Source organism: Bos indicus, chromosome 6, assembly GCF_029378745.1.
Source record: "Bos indicus isolate NIAB-ARS_2022 breed Sahiwal x Tharparkar chromosome 6, NIAB-ARS_B.indTharparkar_mat_pri_1.0, whole genome shotgun sequence".
Classification (NCBI taxonomy): Eukaryota; Metazoa; Chordata; class Mammalia; order Artiodactyla; family Bovidae; genus Bos; species Bos indicus.
This window is the reverse complement of record NC_091765.1, coordinates 2033354-2052289: the sequence shown is the minus strand read 5'-3', so window position 1 is coordinate 2052289 and position 18936 is coordinate 2033354. Positions and strand designations below refer to the sequence as shown.

The 18936-nt window shown below is 40.2% G+C and overlaps 1 protein-coding gene across 5 annotated transcripts in view; it reads right to left on the bottom strand.

The window, feature by feature from the left end:
• Positions 1–18936, bottom strand: part of MARCHF1 (membrane associated ring-CH-type finger 1) — a 610217-nt gene that overhangs the window by 113602 nt on the left and 477679 nt on the right. For 2 of the 5 annotated variants that reach the window (XM_070790992.1, XM_070790993.1), the window contains exon 1: positions 17890–18936. The exons of 2 other annotated variants lie outside the window; for them this stretch is intronic. In XM_070790992.1, coding sequence (XP_070647093.1) covers positions 17890–18878 — 989 coding nt within the window. In that variant the 5' untranslated portion in view covers positions 18879–18936. The remainder of the gene's footprint in view (positions 1–17889) is intronic. One more of the 5 variants, XM_070790996.1, reaches the window with a different exon arrangement.

The following is an 18936-nucleotide window of genomic DNA, read 5'->3' as shown; positions in this document are numbered from 1 at the left end:
TTTCTATTTGCCTTTGAAGACCCTACGCAGCCAGCTTCTCAGTTAACCTGGACAGTTTTGCCCCAGGGATTTCGTGACAGTCCTCACTTATTTGGACAAAGTTTGTCACGGGATCTACAAAACTTTAATAGCTCTGAAGTGGTGGTGTTACAATATGTAGATGATATTTTGCTCTGTGCTGAGACAAAGGAAGCTTGTTCGCGAGCCTCAGAAGATTTCTTAAACTTTCTGGCAGGCTGTGGTTACAAGGCATCAAGAGAAAAGGCTCAGCTTTGTCAACAATCGGTTAGATATCTAGGCCTAATCATATCAGAAGGGACTAGGGCCATAGGCCCTGAGAGAATTAAACCTATACTAAATCACCCCCTACCTATGACTTTAAGACAATTGAGAGGATTTTTGGGAATCACAGGTTACTGTCCCATTTGGATTCCGGGTTATGGGGAACTTGCCTGGCCTTTATATAAACTTATAGCTGAAACTCAGCAGGCCCAAACTGACAAACTGGTTTGGGCTCCAGAAACTCAAAAGGCTTTTAAGTTTCTTCAGACTGCTCTCCTGAAAGCTCCTGCTCTGAGCTTGCCCACAGGGTCAGAATTTAATTTGTTTGTCACTGAAAGAAAAGGTATGGCCTTGGGAGTTTTGACACAACCCCGAGGGCCTCACCAGCAACCTATTGCTTATCTAAGCAGAGAATTAGATGTAATTTCACGTGGGTGGCCGCACTGCCTAAGAGTAATTGGGGCAGCGGCTTTATTAGGACCTGAAGCTTTAAAAATAATTAATGGACAAAACCTTACTGTACTGACTTGCCATGATGTGAGTGGAATCTTAAATTCTAAGGTTAATATTTGGATAATAGATAGTAAGCTTCCTAAATATCAGTCATTGATGTTAGAAGGACCCGTAACTAAGCTTAAAGTTGGTGGAAATTTAAATCCTGTCACTTTCCTTCCTGAGAAGGAAAATGAAACACCTGATCACGATTGTTCCCAATTCCTAACTTTAAACTATACAACTCGAGAAGATCTAATGGATACCCCACTAGACAATCCTGACATGGAAATATTTACAGATGGAAGTTCTTTTGTTTAGGATGGAAAGCGTAAAGCAGGTTATGCCATGGTGACTGCTGAACAGGTTTTGGAAGCAAAATCTCTCCCCCAGGGAACCAGTGCTCAGTTAGCGGAGCTTGTGGCCCTGACCCGAGCTCTAGAGTTAAGCAAAGGGCGGCGGGTAAATATCTACACGGATTCTAAGTATGCTTATTTGATTTTACATGCTCATGCTGCAATATGGAAAGAAAGACAGTTTAAAACAGCAACAGGAGAACCTATTAAGCATTTCAGAGAGATCGAGAGACTTTTAACTGCTATATTTTGTCCTAAAGAAGTAGCTGTATGCATTGCAAAGGGCACAGCAGGGATGGGAGTAAAGTAGCCAAAGGTAATCATCAGTTGGCTGACTTTCAAGCCGGAAAAGCGGCACTTTACTAAACCCATTCCTGCAGATGCTTTTGATCTGAACAGGTCCTGTGGAACAGGAAAAAACCACAATATATTGAGGAAGAATTAGAAAGATATGAGAAAAGAGGAGCAAAAATTACTGATAAAAAATGGTTACAGTCCGAGGATGGACGATTAATAATTCCTGAAAATGCTCAGTGGAAAATTTTTAAGGGTTTACATCAGAGTTTTCATTTGGGTGCAAAGAGTACTTACCAAATGGCTTCTCGTTTGTTTGAAGGTAAAAATGTAATAAAAACTTTAAAAAATATTATTAAAAGGTGTGAGGTTTGTCAGAAAAATAGCCCAAAGACTGAAAAGCTAACAAAATCTGGATTACAACGAAGTGGGAAGTATCCTAGAGATGACTGGGAAATTGATTTTACTCATATGCCAAAAGCTAATGGATATTCTTGCTTACAAGTTTGGGTAGATACTTTTACTGGATGGATTGAGGCTTTTCCCTGTCATAGTGAACAGGCTAAGGAGGTTATAAAGATTTTAATCCATGAAATTATCCCCAGGTTTGGGCTGCCATGGAGGCTTCAGAGTGACAATGGCTCCGCCTTTAGAGCTGCTGTAACTCAGTGGGTATCTAAAGCTCTAGGAATAGAATATCACTTACACTGTTCCTGGAGACCCCAATCCTCGGGAAAGGTTGAAAAAGCTAATGACATTATCAAAAGACATTTGCGCAAATTAACTCAAGAGACGCAGGACAATTGGATTAAAGTCCTACCCATAGCTTTAATGAGGGCTCGAACTGCCCCCCAAAAGGAGGGACTGTCCCCCTTTGAATGTATTTATGGAAGGCCTTTCTTATGCACAGACATTTTTATAGACCCTGAAACCTTGGAATTAACTAGTTATGTAACTCAGCTCTCAGCTTTCAACAGGCATTAACAGAACTCCGGGAGACGACTCCTGACCCCGCCTCTGAGTCAAGCAAACCTCTATTTGAGCCAGGAACTGAGGTCCTCATAAAAACATTGGGATCTGGGGGCCCATCCCTTGAGCCCCTCTGGGAAGGCCCTTACCAGGTTATTCTTCTCCCACAGCTGTCAAAGTGCTAGAAAATGATTTGTGGGTACATCACACTTGAGTTAAGAGGTGGCACCCTGACCAAAACTGTGACATCTTTTTATGTCTTTACTTTCTACGCTCTGACTTTGTACTTTTCAGATGGGCCTGATAACCTATGTGAGCTTACTTCTGCTGACTCCAAATATCCTGAGTCTGCCATATGATCCTCAAGACAATGCCTTCCTGTCCTGGGCTCACTTCTATGCTGCATTCCACAATCGGTCTAACTGCTGGGTTGGTGGAGCACTCCCCTCTTCATCAGTAAAAGGCTTCCCGTGGTGGACATATCTACTTCAAGGAAAAGACTTTCTCCAAGTCTGTGAATACCTTCTACAACAATCACATATGATGCCTCTTCTTTATCTGATGACATTTACCAACCATAAAATGGACTGGTGCAACATGTTGCACTTTAACTATGGACATAACGTGACTTTTAATTTTGATTTTAACTTGTTTTAATGACTATATTGCCTTATATCTGTAACTGTATAACTGGATTTGTTTCTAGCCACATGAAAGCTTTTAAGTAACAAATGGTTGCTCAAACTCCTGCTACTGCTGCAGCTGCCTCCAACTACTATTTGGGGCCCCTGGATCAGATATCCTTAATATGAGGATTAGGAGAATATGTTGCCTCACCAATTTAGGGACAACACCCCTTGTCAGCTCGGAAGCAGTTATGGAATGAGAATGACGCCTCTTTCCCCTAGGCAACATAATTCTCCTAAAAGAAAAGGGGGGAATGAGAGGGTAACAGGCAGGAAGGCCAGGGGTCTCCAAACAGAGGAAATAGCCTGCAAGTGTCAGACATTTTTATCTTTCTTAAGCAGCAGGGGGAAACAAAATATTTTTTCCTTCTCTATACAAATTTAAAAGGTTTCTCTTAAAATGCTGTGTTACCATAATGACATCTGGTTTCACCTGAAGTTAACTATTCTCAAACCTAGAGATAACCAATGCCTTTTTCTTATGGAAATGTTTGTCTTAAGCTATGCTAATGCACTATGCCTTTCCCCCCAAACTCTGTCTTCAAGTCGGTTCCACCTCTTGGCTCAGAACCTACTTGACAAACCAGTATGTTATACTCAGATATTGTTCCCCTAATCTATGTAAATGAAATTATTTGTATGGTGATCTGCCCTTCTTCAAGATTCAAGTTAATCATTTTATGGCCCAGGATGAACCATTTGGTGCCAAGATTATCCCAAAATGATCTTATGGGTGAAGGGCCTGTTGCCATTCTGAGTTTTAAGACATTCCTTTCTTTCATTAACAGACTGCTAGTGACTATATAACATCCAGCTGAAGACTAGCAGGGGGGTACTCTTTCTGCCCCTTTCTGATGCCTATGTCAGAAGCTTTCTCTATCTCCTTTATACTTTAATAAAACTTTATTACACAAAAGCTCTGAGTGATCAAGCCTTGTCTCTGGCCCCGGATTGAATTCTTCTCCTTCGGGGGCCAAGAATCCCGGCGTCTCTGAGTGATTCAACAACAACATTTCACTGGCGGACTTCAGTTCATGGGGTCACAAAGAGTCAGACATGACTGAGCAATTAAGCACACACACGCACACACACACACATATTCTTTTTTATATTCTTTCCAATATGGTTTATCATTTGAATATAGTTCCCTGTGCTATACAGTGGGACCTTCTACTGTTTGTTTCTTTGCTTTTTCCTGCTCATAATTCTTTTCCCACTTCTTTTGGTACTGGTGCTATTCTTTCTGGTGTTAGAATATTCATTCCCCAACTCATAAGTTTCTGAAGGGGTTGCCAGCAGCTACATTTTAAAATCCAACCTTCTCACTCAAGGACATAGTCCAAGCATAGTGACCTGCTAACAGTGATTAGCCTACAAACGTGACCTAAGAAAGGCTAATTCTATTCCTTCTCTGGGATTTCATGAAACTGCTTGAAGAGAACATTTCCCTTTCCTGTGAAGCCACTGTAAAATGTAAGGCTGCCACTGTTTCTGTCCAAAATGCTTATTCTCTCTGCTGTACGGAGGAAGCTTGACTGCAGTCAGAGAAAATAAGAACCACGGAGAGAAGGCATGGAAGCAAGGGAACCACATTGCCTGACTCTCTGAAGTTCCTGAGACATCTGTATACCTGAATTTTCAAGTTCTGTGGCTAGTACATCAAGTTCATTTTAACTAGTTTTGGCCAATTTTAACCTGGTAGATGAGTCCAGACCAAAACGGGGTAAAGTGTGGATGAAGAGGGAGAATAGACAGGTAGAAGAGAGTCATAAGGGTAGGGTGGTAATGGGGAAGAGGACCCAGATCAAAGCAGCATCCAGAAGAAGTGACAGGACTTGGTTGGGACCAGATATACTCAATGAGAAGGAAATATTGTCAAAAACAGGAAGATTGTGGCAAGAAGGGCAGTTAGGATGGGGAAGTGGATTTGAAGGGAAATAAGAGTCAAACGATGACAGCTGAGTTCCTGGTAAAGCTGGGACTTTGTCAGCCTACGGTTTCAGTTTGATGACCCACCCTACACTGGGATGACAGTGTGAAATCAGGAAGGTGACCTGATTTTGTGCTTTGTGTCAGTGCTCAGCAGAGGATGATAGAAAACTCTGATTATGCTTCCCACACTCTGTCTTTACTAGGGAGAATTTGTAGCATCGAACAGAGGTTCTTGAATTATGGTCCCTAGATGAGCAGCAACAGTATCACTTGGGAATGTATTAGAAGTGCAGTCATGGCCCAACCCCAGAGGAAGGCATCAGAGACCCTGGGGGTGGGGGCAGGGTCTGCCTTTGACTAGGCCCCATGGTTGACACTGATATCCACTAACAGCTGGTGAAGAGTATGCTCTATTTGGGGCTCTACCACAGGTGAGGCAACCCACTACTGACTACTATGATTTCACACAGGAAGAAGGACTCCCTTTGAAAAATTTATTTCCCTGAAGCTGTTCAGTCAAAAACTGTATATTGAATATGTGCTATCTGCCAAGCTCTTTGGACACTGCAGAAAACAAACCTGATATCATCAACTATGAAAACACATAGATTATTAAAAATTAGGCTATGGTCGGGGAGAACAAGATGGTGGAGGAGCAGGTGGACATGGAGTCCATCTCTCTCCATAGATACATCAGGAACACACCTTCAGACACAGAAGTGCTTGCAGAACATCAGCTGAGAGTGGACGGGAGGACCTGACCAGTGGAAAAGAATATATAGGAGCATGCAAAACTTGGTAGGACAAAGGAACTCGGAAGGAAAAACAGGAGGGTTAGTAGGACTGGACCTGCCCTCAGTGGGTGGGGCAACTGAAGCAGAGGCCCAATCCCCACATTGGGGCAACTGTCTGAGTCAGAGGAGAAACATTTAAGGCTGGGAGTGAAACAGTTGATCTGTGGCAACCTAAATGGAATGAAAATCAGACAATTCTTGCTGCAGCCATACATACCCCAGACAGGGATACAGGTTCCCTGGGAAGGCGCAGCAGTTAGGGGCTGAAATTTAGGGATTGTGGAGCAATCCCAGGGTGAGGGCTGCTGTTAACTGCAGAGAGACAAATCAAGGGGATGTGAGGGAGGAGACTGGGGTGGAAAATGTCTGTGGAGGAAAGCCAGGCAGCCATGGAAGCAAGGCAAAACTACTGAGTCATGCATAGGGGGTGGAGCCATCACCATAGCCTCTCTCTCCCCACAAGCCAGCATTGGCAGCTGAACAATAGAGAGGCTGGCCCATCAAACACCTGATGCACTGAATTACAGAGTAGGACCCCACCCAGGGTGCTCCTTTAAGAGAAGATGCACCCGAACTACAGAGTAGGACACCACTCAGGGTGTCTCTTTAAGTGCCTGACATACTGATCTACAGAGTAGGAACCCAGCCAGGGGGCCTCCTCTATGTGCTTGATGCACCAACAACAGAGAAGGACCCCAGGCAAGGGATCCCTCTAAGTGCCCGAAGGGGCAGAAATACAGAGAAAGACTGGTGAAAGAGGCCTTCTCATTTCCAGCTACAAGAGTCTTGAAAAAAGACTCAGATAGGGCCATAACTGGGGCGCAGGAGTTATGTCCATGTCCTGCACACTTTGTGCAACCAGGGTCTCCACAAGCCAAGCAGTTTCACCACCTTCACACTCAACTCTCACTGGGGCAGAGCTGCCACAGGCAAAAAAAAAAAAAAATCTTGTGTCTATACATGCAGGGTCACTTTGGTCGTGTCCAACTCTTTGTGGCCCTGTAGACTGTGGCCTGCCAGGCTTCTCTGTCAGAGTGGTTCTCTAGGCAAGAATACTGGAGCATATTGGCCAATACTGATTGCTATACCCTTCTAGAGCATTGTATTTCCTGCTGCCCTAGCCACCAACTCCCCGGAGCACCTGGTGCTGCCAGAACCACTGCGACCCAAGCAGCTGAACCACCTCCACACCTGGGCCTCACAGGGGCAAACCCAAATCCTCCAAGGCAGCCTCAGGAGCAAACCCCAGTGGATGACCCCCATCCAGAGGTGGAAATAAAACCATAATTGAAACTCAGGGGCAGTGTGGCTAAGGAAGAAGACCCAAAACCTTCCCACCAGCTGTACAAGATGCAGATTAAATTTCCACAATCAACTAGGCAGACTCTGTGTCTACGGAATATATTAAAGGACTTTGAGAGCTCCCACAAAGGAAAACACACTAGTTCTGATAGCTGTGGACATTGGAGGCAAGAACACACAGGAGTAGGACCAGATTAGATTCTGAGCTGCCCCCACAGCAGGTCCAGAGATCAGCACAGTGTTGGAGGGCATCGTAGGGAGGTGAGGTGGACTGCGATTCCCAGAGAGGGAAAGGACTCTGACAGCAGTGACTCAGGAAAAACACTTATCATTCTTATGTTTTCACTTGTCCTATAGACTTTTTTGGATTTGTTTGTTTGTTTTTCCCCCTCTGTTGTAGTTGTCTATTTTATTGGCATTATGAAATCTAATTAAATTTTTGAGCTTTTTTTTCACTAAGTCACATTTTTTGTTGTCATAAACCTCTGCCTCTATGTTGGGCTTTTGCAGTTCTGTGGAGTTTTTCTTCTCTTTTTTTTTTAATTTTTTACACCTATTATTATTTTTCTACATTTATTCCTTTGTTTGCTTTTCCTACTATTCTGTTCCCCTTGCAGCTAATCTTCAATGTGTATAAATCATCTTTATCTACTTCTATTCAACTTTGCATACCTATTCTTTCTTTCTTTCCTTTCCTCTCAACATATTTATTAGTTTTATTTTCATTGCTTTATTCCCCAATTGACACCTTGCTTTAGTTTTGTTTTCCAGTTTGTGCTTTAGTTAGTATTGTTCTTAACTGGTAGATATAATTTTTGGTTTCCTTTGTTTGTCAGGTCAATCTATTGTACTTTATTTTTGCTGGACTGTTTTGATTTTGCTTATAGGTGTGTGTATATATATGTGTGTGTGTATATTTGTCATACTTTTTATTGTTATAAACCTCTGCCTCTAATTGGGCTTTTGCAGTTGTGTGGAGTTTTCCTTTTATTTTTATTTTTTTCTCCTTTCTTTCTTCTTCCTTTTTTTTTCTTTTCTCTTTTTTACAATTTTAATTTTTAATTTTTTAAACCTATTATATTTTTTCTACATTTATTCCTTTGGTTGCCTTTTCCACTGTTCTTTCCCCCTTGAAGTTGATCTCTAATGTATATGAATCTTCTTCATCTACCTCTATTTAACTTTGCATATCTGTTCTTGCTTCCTTTTCTTTCTTTCCTTTCCTTTCAACATATTTGTTAGTCTTGTTTTCATCATTTTATTCCCCATTTGGCACCTTGCTTTAGTTTTGTTTTCCAGTTTGTGCTTTAGTTAGTTTTATTCTTAACTGGTAAACATAATTTTTGATTTCCTTTGTTCACTGGGTCAATCGACTGTACTGTATCTTTGTTGGACTGTTTTGACTTTGCTTATGGGTGTATATGTATATGTGTATATTCCATTGTTTTAATTATTATTTGCCTGATTTTGTAACTGCCATTTGCCTGGGGTTCCCCTTTGGTTTCTCATTTTTGGGTATTTGTTTTAATCTCACTTGATGCCATAACAAACCATTTGTGGAATCTTCATTCCTGACCAGAGATCAAGTCTTGAATCTTTATAATAGGAACAGACTCCAAGACCCTAGGCTACCAGAGAACTAACCCTGCTGCTGCTGCTGCTGCTAAGTCGCTTCAGTCGTGTTCGACTCTGTGTGACCCCATAGATGGCAGACCACTAGGCTCCCCCATCCCTGGGATTCTCCAGGCGAGAACACTGGAGTGGGTTGCCATTTCCTTCTCCAATGCATGAAAGTGAAAAGCGCAAGTGAAGTTGCTCAGTCGTGCCTGACTCTTAGTGACCCCATGGACTGTAGCCCACCAGGTTCCTCCATCCACGGGATTTTCCAGGCAAGAGTACTGGAGTGGGATGCCATTGCCTTCTTCGGAGAACTAACCCTAGGGAGTATCAAATAGTGAGAACTCACACAAAGGAAACCACTGGAATACAAGACTCGACATCACCCAACCACCAGTAGAACCCTGTGCAGGACACCTCATCTAAACAACAAAACAAAAATACAAACCCAGTCATCAGCAGACAAGATTACCACCTCAGTCAGCCTTGCCCATCAGAGGAAAAACAAACAAACAAAAAAACTCAGGACAAATCTCACCCTATATGAAACTTACACAAACCACTGGACCAACCTTAGGAGGGCAGAAACCAAAAGGAAGAAAACATTTAACCCTGAAGCCTGGGAAAAGGAGACCTCAAACACAATAAGTTAAAAAAAAATAATGAAAAGGCAGAGAAATACTACACAAATGAAGGAACAAATTAGAAACACAGAAGTCCAAATAAATGAAGAGGAAATAGGCAAACTACCTGAAAAAGAATTCAGAATAATGATAATAAAGATTAAAAACCTTGAAAAAAATGGAGAAAAAGCAAGAATCAATTAACAAAGACCTATAAGAATTAAAGAATAAACATACAGAGACAAATAACACAATTACTGAAATTAAAAATACTCTGGAAGGAATCAATAGCAGAGTGTCTGAAGCAGAAGAACAAATCAGGGAGCTGGAAGATAGAATGGTGGAAATAACTTCTGAAGAGCAGAATAAAGTAAAAAGAATGAAAAGAATTGATGATCATCTCAGAGACCTCTGGGACAATATCAAATGCACCAACATTCAAATTATAGGGGTCCCAGAAGAAGAAGAGAAAAAGAAAGGTTATGAGAAAAATTTTGAAGAGACTATAGTTGAAAATTTCCCCAATATGGAAAAGGAAATAGTCAATCAAGTCCAAGAGGCACAGTCCCATGTAGGATAAACCCAAGGAGAAACACAGCAAGACACATACTAATCAAACTAACAAAGACTAAACACAAACAAAGAATATTAAAAGCAGCGAGGGAAAAGCAACAAGTAACATAGAAGGGAAGCCCCATATGTTTAACAGCTGATCTTTCAGCAGAGATTCTGCAGGCCAGAAGGGAATGGCAGGATATATTTAAGTATTGAAAGAGAAAAATCTACAACCAAGATTATTGTGCCCAGCAAGAATTTCATTCAAAAATGATGGAGAAATAAAAAGCTTTTCAGACAAGCAAAAGTTAAAGAGAATTCAGTACCACCAAACAAGCTTCGCAATAAATGTTAAAGGGACTTATATAGTGAAGAAACACAAGAGAAGAAAAAGATCTACAAAATCAACTCCAAACAATTTAAAAAAAATGGCAATAGGAACATGAATATCAATATTTACTTTAAATGTAAATGGATTAAATGTTCCAACCAAAAGACACAGACTGGCTGAATGGATACAAAAACAAGATATATATATATATATATATATATACACACACACACACATACATATTTATATATATATACATATATATATGCTGTCTACTTCAGACCTAAAGACACATACAGACTGAAAGTGAGAGGATGGAAAAATATATTTCATGCAAATGGGAAGTAAAAGAAAGCTGGAGTAACAATTCTCATATTAGACAAAATAGATCTTAAAATGAAGATTACAAGAGATAAGGAAGGATACTACATAATAAACAAGGGATCAGTCCAAGAGGAAGACATAACAATGCACCCAACAAAGAAGCACCTCAATACATAAGACAAACACTAACAGACATAAAAGGGGAAATTGATGGTAGCACATAATAATAGGAGACTTTAACACCCCACTCACACCAATGGGCAGATCATCAAAACAGAAAATTAATAAGGAAACACAAGTTTTAAATGATACATTAGATAAGATGGGTCTCATTGATATCTTCAGGACATTCCATCTAAATGCAGAATACACCTTCTTCCCAAGTGCACATGGAAGATTCTCCAGGATAGATCAAATCTAGGGTCACAAATCAAACCTCAGTAAATTAAAGAAAATTGAAATCATATCAAGCATCTTCTCTGACTACAACGCTATGAGACTAGATATCAGTTACAAGAAGAAAAACTGTAAGAAACACAAACACATGGAGATTAAATAATACATTTTTAAATAACCAACAGGTTACTGAAGAAATCAAAAGGGAAATTAAAAAAATTTCTAGAAAAAAATGACAATGAAAACATGACAACTCAAAACCTATGGGATACAGCAAAAGAAGTTCTAAGAAGGAAGTTTATAGCAATACAATCCTACCTCAAGGAACAAGAAAAATGTCGAATAGAAAATCTAACTTTACACCTAAAACAATTGGAAAAATAAGAAAAAAAGCCCCCTAAATTATCAGAAGGAAAGAAATCATAAAGATCCACGCAGAAATAAGGGAAAAATAAATGAAAGAAACAATAGTAGAGATTAGTAAAACTAAAAGCTGGTTATTTGAGAAGATAAACAAAATTGACAAACCTTTGGCAAGACTCATCAAGAAAAAAAGAGAGAAGAATCAAATCAACAAAATTAGAAATGATAAAGGAGAGGATACAATAGACAATGTAGAAATACAAAGGATTATAAGACTATTATGAACAACTATATGGCAATAAAATGGATAACCTGGAAGAAATGGACAGATTCTTAGAAAAGTTCAATCTTCCAAGACTGAACCAGGAAGAAATAGAAATTATGAACAAACCAAATAAAATCACTTAAATTGAAGTTGTGATAAAAAATCTCCCAAAAAACAAAATCCCAGGACCAGATGGCTTCACAGGAGAATTCTATCAAACATTTAGAGAAGAGCTAATGTCTATCCTTCTAAAACTCTTTCAAAAAATTGCAGAGGAAGGAACACTTCCAAACTCATTCTATGAGGCATCCATCACCCTGATACCAAAATCAAAGATAACACACGAAAAGAAAACTACAGGCCAATATCACTGATGAACATAGATGTGAAAATCCTCAACAAAATTTTAGCCAATAGAATTCATCAATACATCAAAAAGCTCATACACCATGGTCAAGTTGGGTTTATTCCAGGGATACAAGGATTCTTCAATAATCAAGTCAATCAATGTGATATACTGTATTAACAAATTAAAAGATAAACACCATACAAAAATTCCAACAGATGGTGAAAAAGCCTTTGACAAAGCTCAGCACCCATCTATGATTAAAACTCCTCAAAAAATGGGCATAGAAGGAACCAACTTCAACATAGTAAAGGCCATATATGATAAGCCTACAGCAAACATTATTCTCAATGGTGAAAAACTGAAAGCATTCCCCCTAAGATCAGGAACAAGACAAGGGTGTCCACTTTCACCACTATTATTCAACATACTTCTGGATATCCAAACACAAAAATCAGAGAGGAAAAAGAAATAAAGGAATCCAGATTGGAAAAAAAGAAGTAAAGCTCTCACTGTTTGCAGATGACATGATACTCTACATAGGAAACCCTAAAGATAGTATCAGAAAATTATTAGAACTAATAAGTGAATTTAGAAAAGTTGCAGGATATAAAATCAGTACACAGATATCACTTTCATTTCTATACACTAACAATGAAAAATCAGAAAGAGAAATTAAGGAATCAATCCCATTCACCATTGCAACAAAAAGAATTAAATATCTAGGAATAAACTTACCTATGGAGACAAAAGAACTGTACACAGAAAATTATAAGACAGTAGTGAAAGAAATCAAAGATGACATAAACAGACTGAGAGACATTGCATGTTCCTGGGTAGGAAGAATCAGTATTGTGAAGATGACTATACTACCAAACACAATCTACAGATTCAACGCGATCCCTATCAAATTACCAATGACATTTTTCACAGAACTAGAACAAAACTTTTCGCAATTCATATGGTAACACAAAAGACCCTGAATAGCCAAGCAGTCTTGAGAAAGAAGAATGGAACTTCAGGAATCAACCTTCCCTGACTTCAGATTATACTACGAAACTACAGTCATCAAGACAGTATGGTACTGGAACAAAAACATAAATATAGACCAATAGAACAAGATAGAAAGCCCAGAAATAAACCCATACACCTATGGGTACTTTATTTTTGACAAAGGAGGCAAGAATATACAATGGGACAAAGATAGCCTCTTCAGTAAATGGTGCTGGGAAAACTGGACAGCTCCATGTAAAAGAATGAAATTAGAACACTTCCTAATGCCATACACAAAGATAAACTCAAAATGGATTAAAGACCTAAATGTAAGACCAGAAACTATAAAACTCTTAGAGGAAAACAAAGGCAGAACACTTGATGACATAAATCAAAGTAAGATCCTCTATGACCCATCTCCTAGAGTAACAGAAATAAAAACAAAAGTAAACAAGTGGGACCTGATTAAAGTTAAAAGCTTTCTCACAGCAAAGGAAACTATAAGCAAGGTGAAAGACAACCCTCAGAATGGGAAAAAAATAATAGCAAATGAAACAACTGACAAAGGATTAATTTTCAAAATTTACAAGCAGATCATACAACTGAATACCAGAAAAACAACCCAATCAAAAAGTGGGAAGAAGACCTAAACAGACATTTCCCCAAAGAAGACATACAGATGGCTAACAAACACATGAAAAGCTGCTCAACATTACTCATTATTAGAGAAATGCAAATCAAAACTACAATGAGATATCATGCTGGAGAGGGTGTGGAGAAAAGGGAACACTCTTGCAGTTGATGGGAATTTAAATATACATTTACAGCCACTATGGAAGACAGTACGGAGATTCCTTAAAAAACTAGGAATAAAACCACCAAATGACCCATCAATCCCACTCCTAGGCATATGCCCTGAGGAAACCAAAATTGAAAAAGACACATGGATCCCACAGTTCACTGCAGCACTATTTACAATAGGAAGAATATGGAAACAGCCTACATGTCCATGAACAGATGAATGGATAAAGAAGTTGTGGTATATATACACAATATTACTCAGCCATAAAAGGAACAACTTTGAGGCACTTCTAATGAGGTGGATGAACCTAGACCCTATTATACAGAGTGAAGTAAGTCAGAAAGAGAAAGATAAATATCATATACTAATGCATATATACAGAATCTAGAAAAATGGTACTGAAGAATTTATTTACAGGGCAGCAATGGAGAAACAGACATAGAGAATAGACTTATGGACATGGGGAGGGGGAGGAGAGGGTGAAGTGTATGGAAAGAGTAACATGGAAACTTAATATTACCATATGTAAAATAGCCAATAGGAATTTACTCTATGGCTCAGGGAACTCAATCAGGGGCTCTGTATCAACCTAGAGTGGTGGGATGGGGAGGGAGATGAGAGTGTGGTTGAAAAGGGAGGGGATACATGTATACCTATGGCTGATTCATGTTGAGGTTTGACAGAAAACAGCAAACTTCTGTAAAGAAATTATCCTCCAATAAAAATAAATACATTAAAAAAATTAGGATATGCTGACTGAATTACTATTCTGTACACCTGAAACTAATACAATATAATAAATTAACAATATTGCAATAAAAGTTTTAAAAGATGATATGGAAGTGAAGGGGTCCTGAGTGTTGGTTAGGGAATCACAAAGTTTTCCCCAAAGGAATGACATCTAAATTAAGAAGAAATGATTAGAATTAATCTGGTGAAGTGAAGATCAGATAATATGAAGGCATTCCTGAAAGGTGAGAGTGTGGCTCTTTCAGAGACCTGAAGACCGACCAGCATGAGTAGGTCATTTTTAACAATGCTGTTGAAGCTGAGGAGGCTGGTCTGACAGATCATTCACACCCTTGTAAATTCTATTAAAGATTCTGAACTCACCACAGACGGTAACTAAGAAGCTATTGAAAAGTTTCAAGCATAAGCTAACATAATTTTTTAATGTACATTTTCTATGTAAAAAAAGGCAGAATCTTTCCCATTCTACAAGTGTGGGCATGATGGCATGATGATTTAAATTTCCTTTAAGTTGTCGAGTACTAACAGTGACACTTTATCTGCATGAGGCTTTGATGAGGGTGGGTGGAATGGGTAGTGGGTAGAGTATCCTTGTGGGACTAAATACCAGGAAGAAACAAGGAAGAAGGGGCTTAGAAGCGGCTTCTGCTTTGTGGTTCTGACTGAGACCGGTCCTGCTTGTTCATGTCTGAAGCGGCAGGAGTGCAAGTTCATATTCCTGTCTTACACAGGGACCCTGGTGCTCAGGCTGGTCCATCTACAGCCTTTAGAGATGTCATTCAATTTCCAAGCATCTCAGTCACCCCCCCTGAGAATGGTACCCAGATCCTCTCTGGCTTTGAGAAGATTTTCACTGCTAATATCTTGCTGTGATTGTCCTGTGCTCAGACATCATGTGAATGACCAATGGAAATATGCAGCTATTTAATGTTAGTCTGTGTATAGTTCACTAATGCTTGAAAAAACACTCAGACTGAGCCTGGACTTCCCTCCCACATTTCAGTGATGTGACTCATGTTGTCTGCTCAATAGCTGATCCAGGGCTACTAAAAACAGCCTGCCTATAATTGAACTCATTGTCTTTCCCAATTTAGCTGGCCTCTGACCCTTCTATTTTTGTCAGTAGCACCAGCTTTTACTACCTCCCAAGGTCCAAGATCTGGAGTCATCCTTGACTCCTGTAGGGTCTGCCCTTACCAATGCCAAGCATTCAGTTGTTCCTGATGACCTGGCAGGGGGATCCTGCCCACCTGAGGGGGTCCTGCTCACCCTGCCCCAAGGGCCCAGATGCCCACCAGGCCTCTCTACCAGGCTAGCTTCTCGTTTCCTTAGTTCCAACCCCAGCTCTTAAGGGGCTCCCAGGTTGTGGCAGCTTCCAGCAATTTCCATTTTTTCAAATTCCTGCAGTATTTCTCTTCTAAAATCTTGAACTTTTATCTTTTCAAGTGTACATTCAACTTCTGTCACTAGTTAATAGGCCACTTAAGTGAAGAATCAAGTCTTTCTGTCACTTTTTATCCTCAGCTCCCAGTATAATATATGGCCCATAGGATTTGCTTAGTGGGTATATTTTGACAATAACCCACAGCAAGAAATAACTATAGGCCATTGATATCACTTTATTAATAGGAGTCTATGTTAAATATTCTTTTTCTCCAGAGCAGTGCTTTTAACTTTGGAGAACCAGCCACTACAACTCTAATTACAAGCATTCCTTTTTTCTCCAATTACCATTAAGTCTACAACTAGCTTCTTTAACTGTCTTTCATTAAATTTAATTTAATTTAATTTAATTTTAATTTAAAGTAGATTTGGGGAATGACCACAGATGTTTGCTAGTGAGGAGTTCTTAGTCTAGACTAGAAATAGTGTTTTATTCCATCCCCAGACATTGTAGCGAAGCCACACTTAAATCATAGTCAAAAGATTACGAGAAACTTGCTTGCTTCTGTATATGGGTCAAACGGTGTCACTTCTCATTTAACTCCCTTAGCGTGCTTTGCATGGCCCTCCCCACCTCTCTGACCTCATCCCCACCAGTGCCCCCTCCCTCTCCATACCCCAGCAGCAGCAGTAGCTTTCGGTTCCCCAGACCCCAGGAGCATGCTGTCTGCACACCCTTCCCTGTTCCTTCCTCGGTTAGTTCCCGTCATGCCTGGGCCACAAGCAGTTCCTCACTTCCTTAAGACAGTCCTTCTCAGATCTCCCAGCACAGATCTACTTTCCTCGTTATACACTCCTACATCACTTATCACAACTGCAATTAACTGTGAAATAGTTTGTGTTCATCTCCACCAGACAGTAAGCTCTCAGATGTCAAATGCCTGCAATAAAAGCCTGATGCACTGTAATCAATAAATGCCTGAGTGAATAAGTAAATGAGCGTTTTTTTGAACGATCCATACAATTTTCAGAGAAACAAACCATTATAATATTATTTATATCCAAAGATTAACTCTCCTTCTCGTCCTGCCCTGAATGAACATAGGAAGCTTTCTATGGGTCCTGTGATTCACATGAAAACACACACACGTTTTATAAAGTACAACTTTTGTAAAAGCAAGCCCCCAAACCAAGCATTATGCAAAAAAAAAAAAAAAAAAAAAAAAAAAACAAACCTTGACTTGCTGCCAAACAGAACCCAAGTAACTTAAATGATTGGGTAATAGGAACATTCAAAATATTTGTTTTGTTTCAGATTGTCTCATTGGTGCAAACTAGCTTGGGTAGTCACATTGTTTTTTTTAAACTTTAAATTATTCTGAAAATTGTATCTAGTTGGGTAAAAAGTGCAAGCAAGCAGCCTCATAGACATTAATATGAATTGTCTGCATGTTGAAATTTTTTAGTACATGGTTATCAGCAGAGTTAACGTGGTTCCTTTCTCAGAAGGTCCCAGCAGCCCCACTGGTGCGTCTGTGGTGTGTTGCTGTGTCCTTTCAGTCTTGAATTACCTGCTGAGTCAGACAACTGGAGAACAAATTGCCACCAACTGCAGAGGAGACTTTCCTGATACAAAAGTCTGACCTTAATCCCCCCAAGCCTTGAATATCCACTGTCAGGGTGCTAAAAGTTCACCAGATTTTCACTAAGATCTCACACTCTCATTCGTGTTTCCTCTACAATTCTTGTGGGGACAGGACTCGTTTTGTCAATTCTTTGACCAGGATAAATCATCTTTCAGTTAAAAGAAGGGAGAAGGGGAAAGCTAACTATTTTGGAACAAATTTCAAACCCATGGATATTTGTGCATCATTTTGCCCATCCCTTTGCTCATTTTATCACTTTATATCCAATCGGACAAATAACAATATGAATAAATGTTATGTTTTGAGGGCAGGGGACACACACACATGTAACTCACAGCGGGAGGAGGTATATTTGGGGGGCATCAAATCTTTCTCTGGAGAGACTGACCTGCATGCGTGTAAATGATCAGACCCGTCATGGTCCGTGGAAGGAGGCTCCTGGAACCCCGCCTCACCAGCAGACTTGCCACCTTTGACTGCCAGCATTTCAGTGCTGAAATCTGTCCCTGAAAATCTTCTCTTGATTGTTGTTTCATTTTGCCCACACCGATGTAAGAGTTGAGGATCCCTGTGGTGGTCCCCCTCTCTGCTCTCCTGTTGCTTCCTTGAGGGTCTTTTACTGTCAGAGGACCCTCTTGACAGGGAGACACCACATCCTTCATACGTTGTGCCTTTTGCTCCATGCAAGTTGAAAGAGCAGCTCTCACAGCTGGTCAGCTTCGTGTGCTTTTTATCTTTGGATCCCAAGTGTACTAGATTGATTTCATTAGGAGCAGAAGACTCACCCAGGTTTCCGCTTGTTTTGTTATTTCTCCTTCTTCTCCGCGACAGGCGGAACTTCACTTGGGCTCTTCTCTTTGCCTGAATCCAGTGACTCTCACGGGTGGAAGATGAGTCTGAAGAATCTGTGTCGGTTTCACTGCATCGGGGCCTGGGGACGTGGGGGTGAAAGTCGCTTCTTCTCCCTCTCCCCTGTTCTTGGGCATGCTCGTACCTCTGAGCCGCCCGCCTCCTCCTTCTAGGCTTCTGTGTTACTGGTTTCTTACCAGGCTCCTGCCTAGCAGGGCTCAGCACTGTGACAGGGGTGCTGTGCTCAAGTGAGGCTCCTGACATGTCATGTGAGATGGCAGATCTAGACAAAGCAGCAGGCAAAGGATGAGGGATTGGGATGGAGAGGAAAGCCATGGGAATTGGAAAGGAGAGGACAGCCATGGGAAACAGAAAAAGAGAGAGATGAAAATGACAGCATGGACCCAAAGTTGGCAAACAAAGATCAACTGAGGGAAATGCAGTAAAGGAAAAAAAAAAAAAATCAGACTGATATAAATTATCCACAGACAAGATAAGACAGCAGCAAGAGTCACACAGTCTCAGCATATACAACAAGAATACAAAACACTGGTCTAAAAACACCAAACAGGCTCGTTTGCTGCAC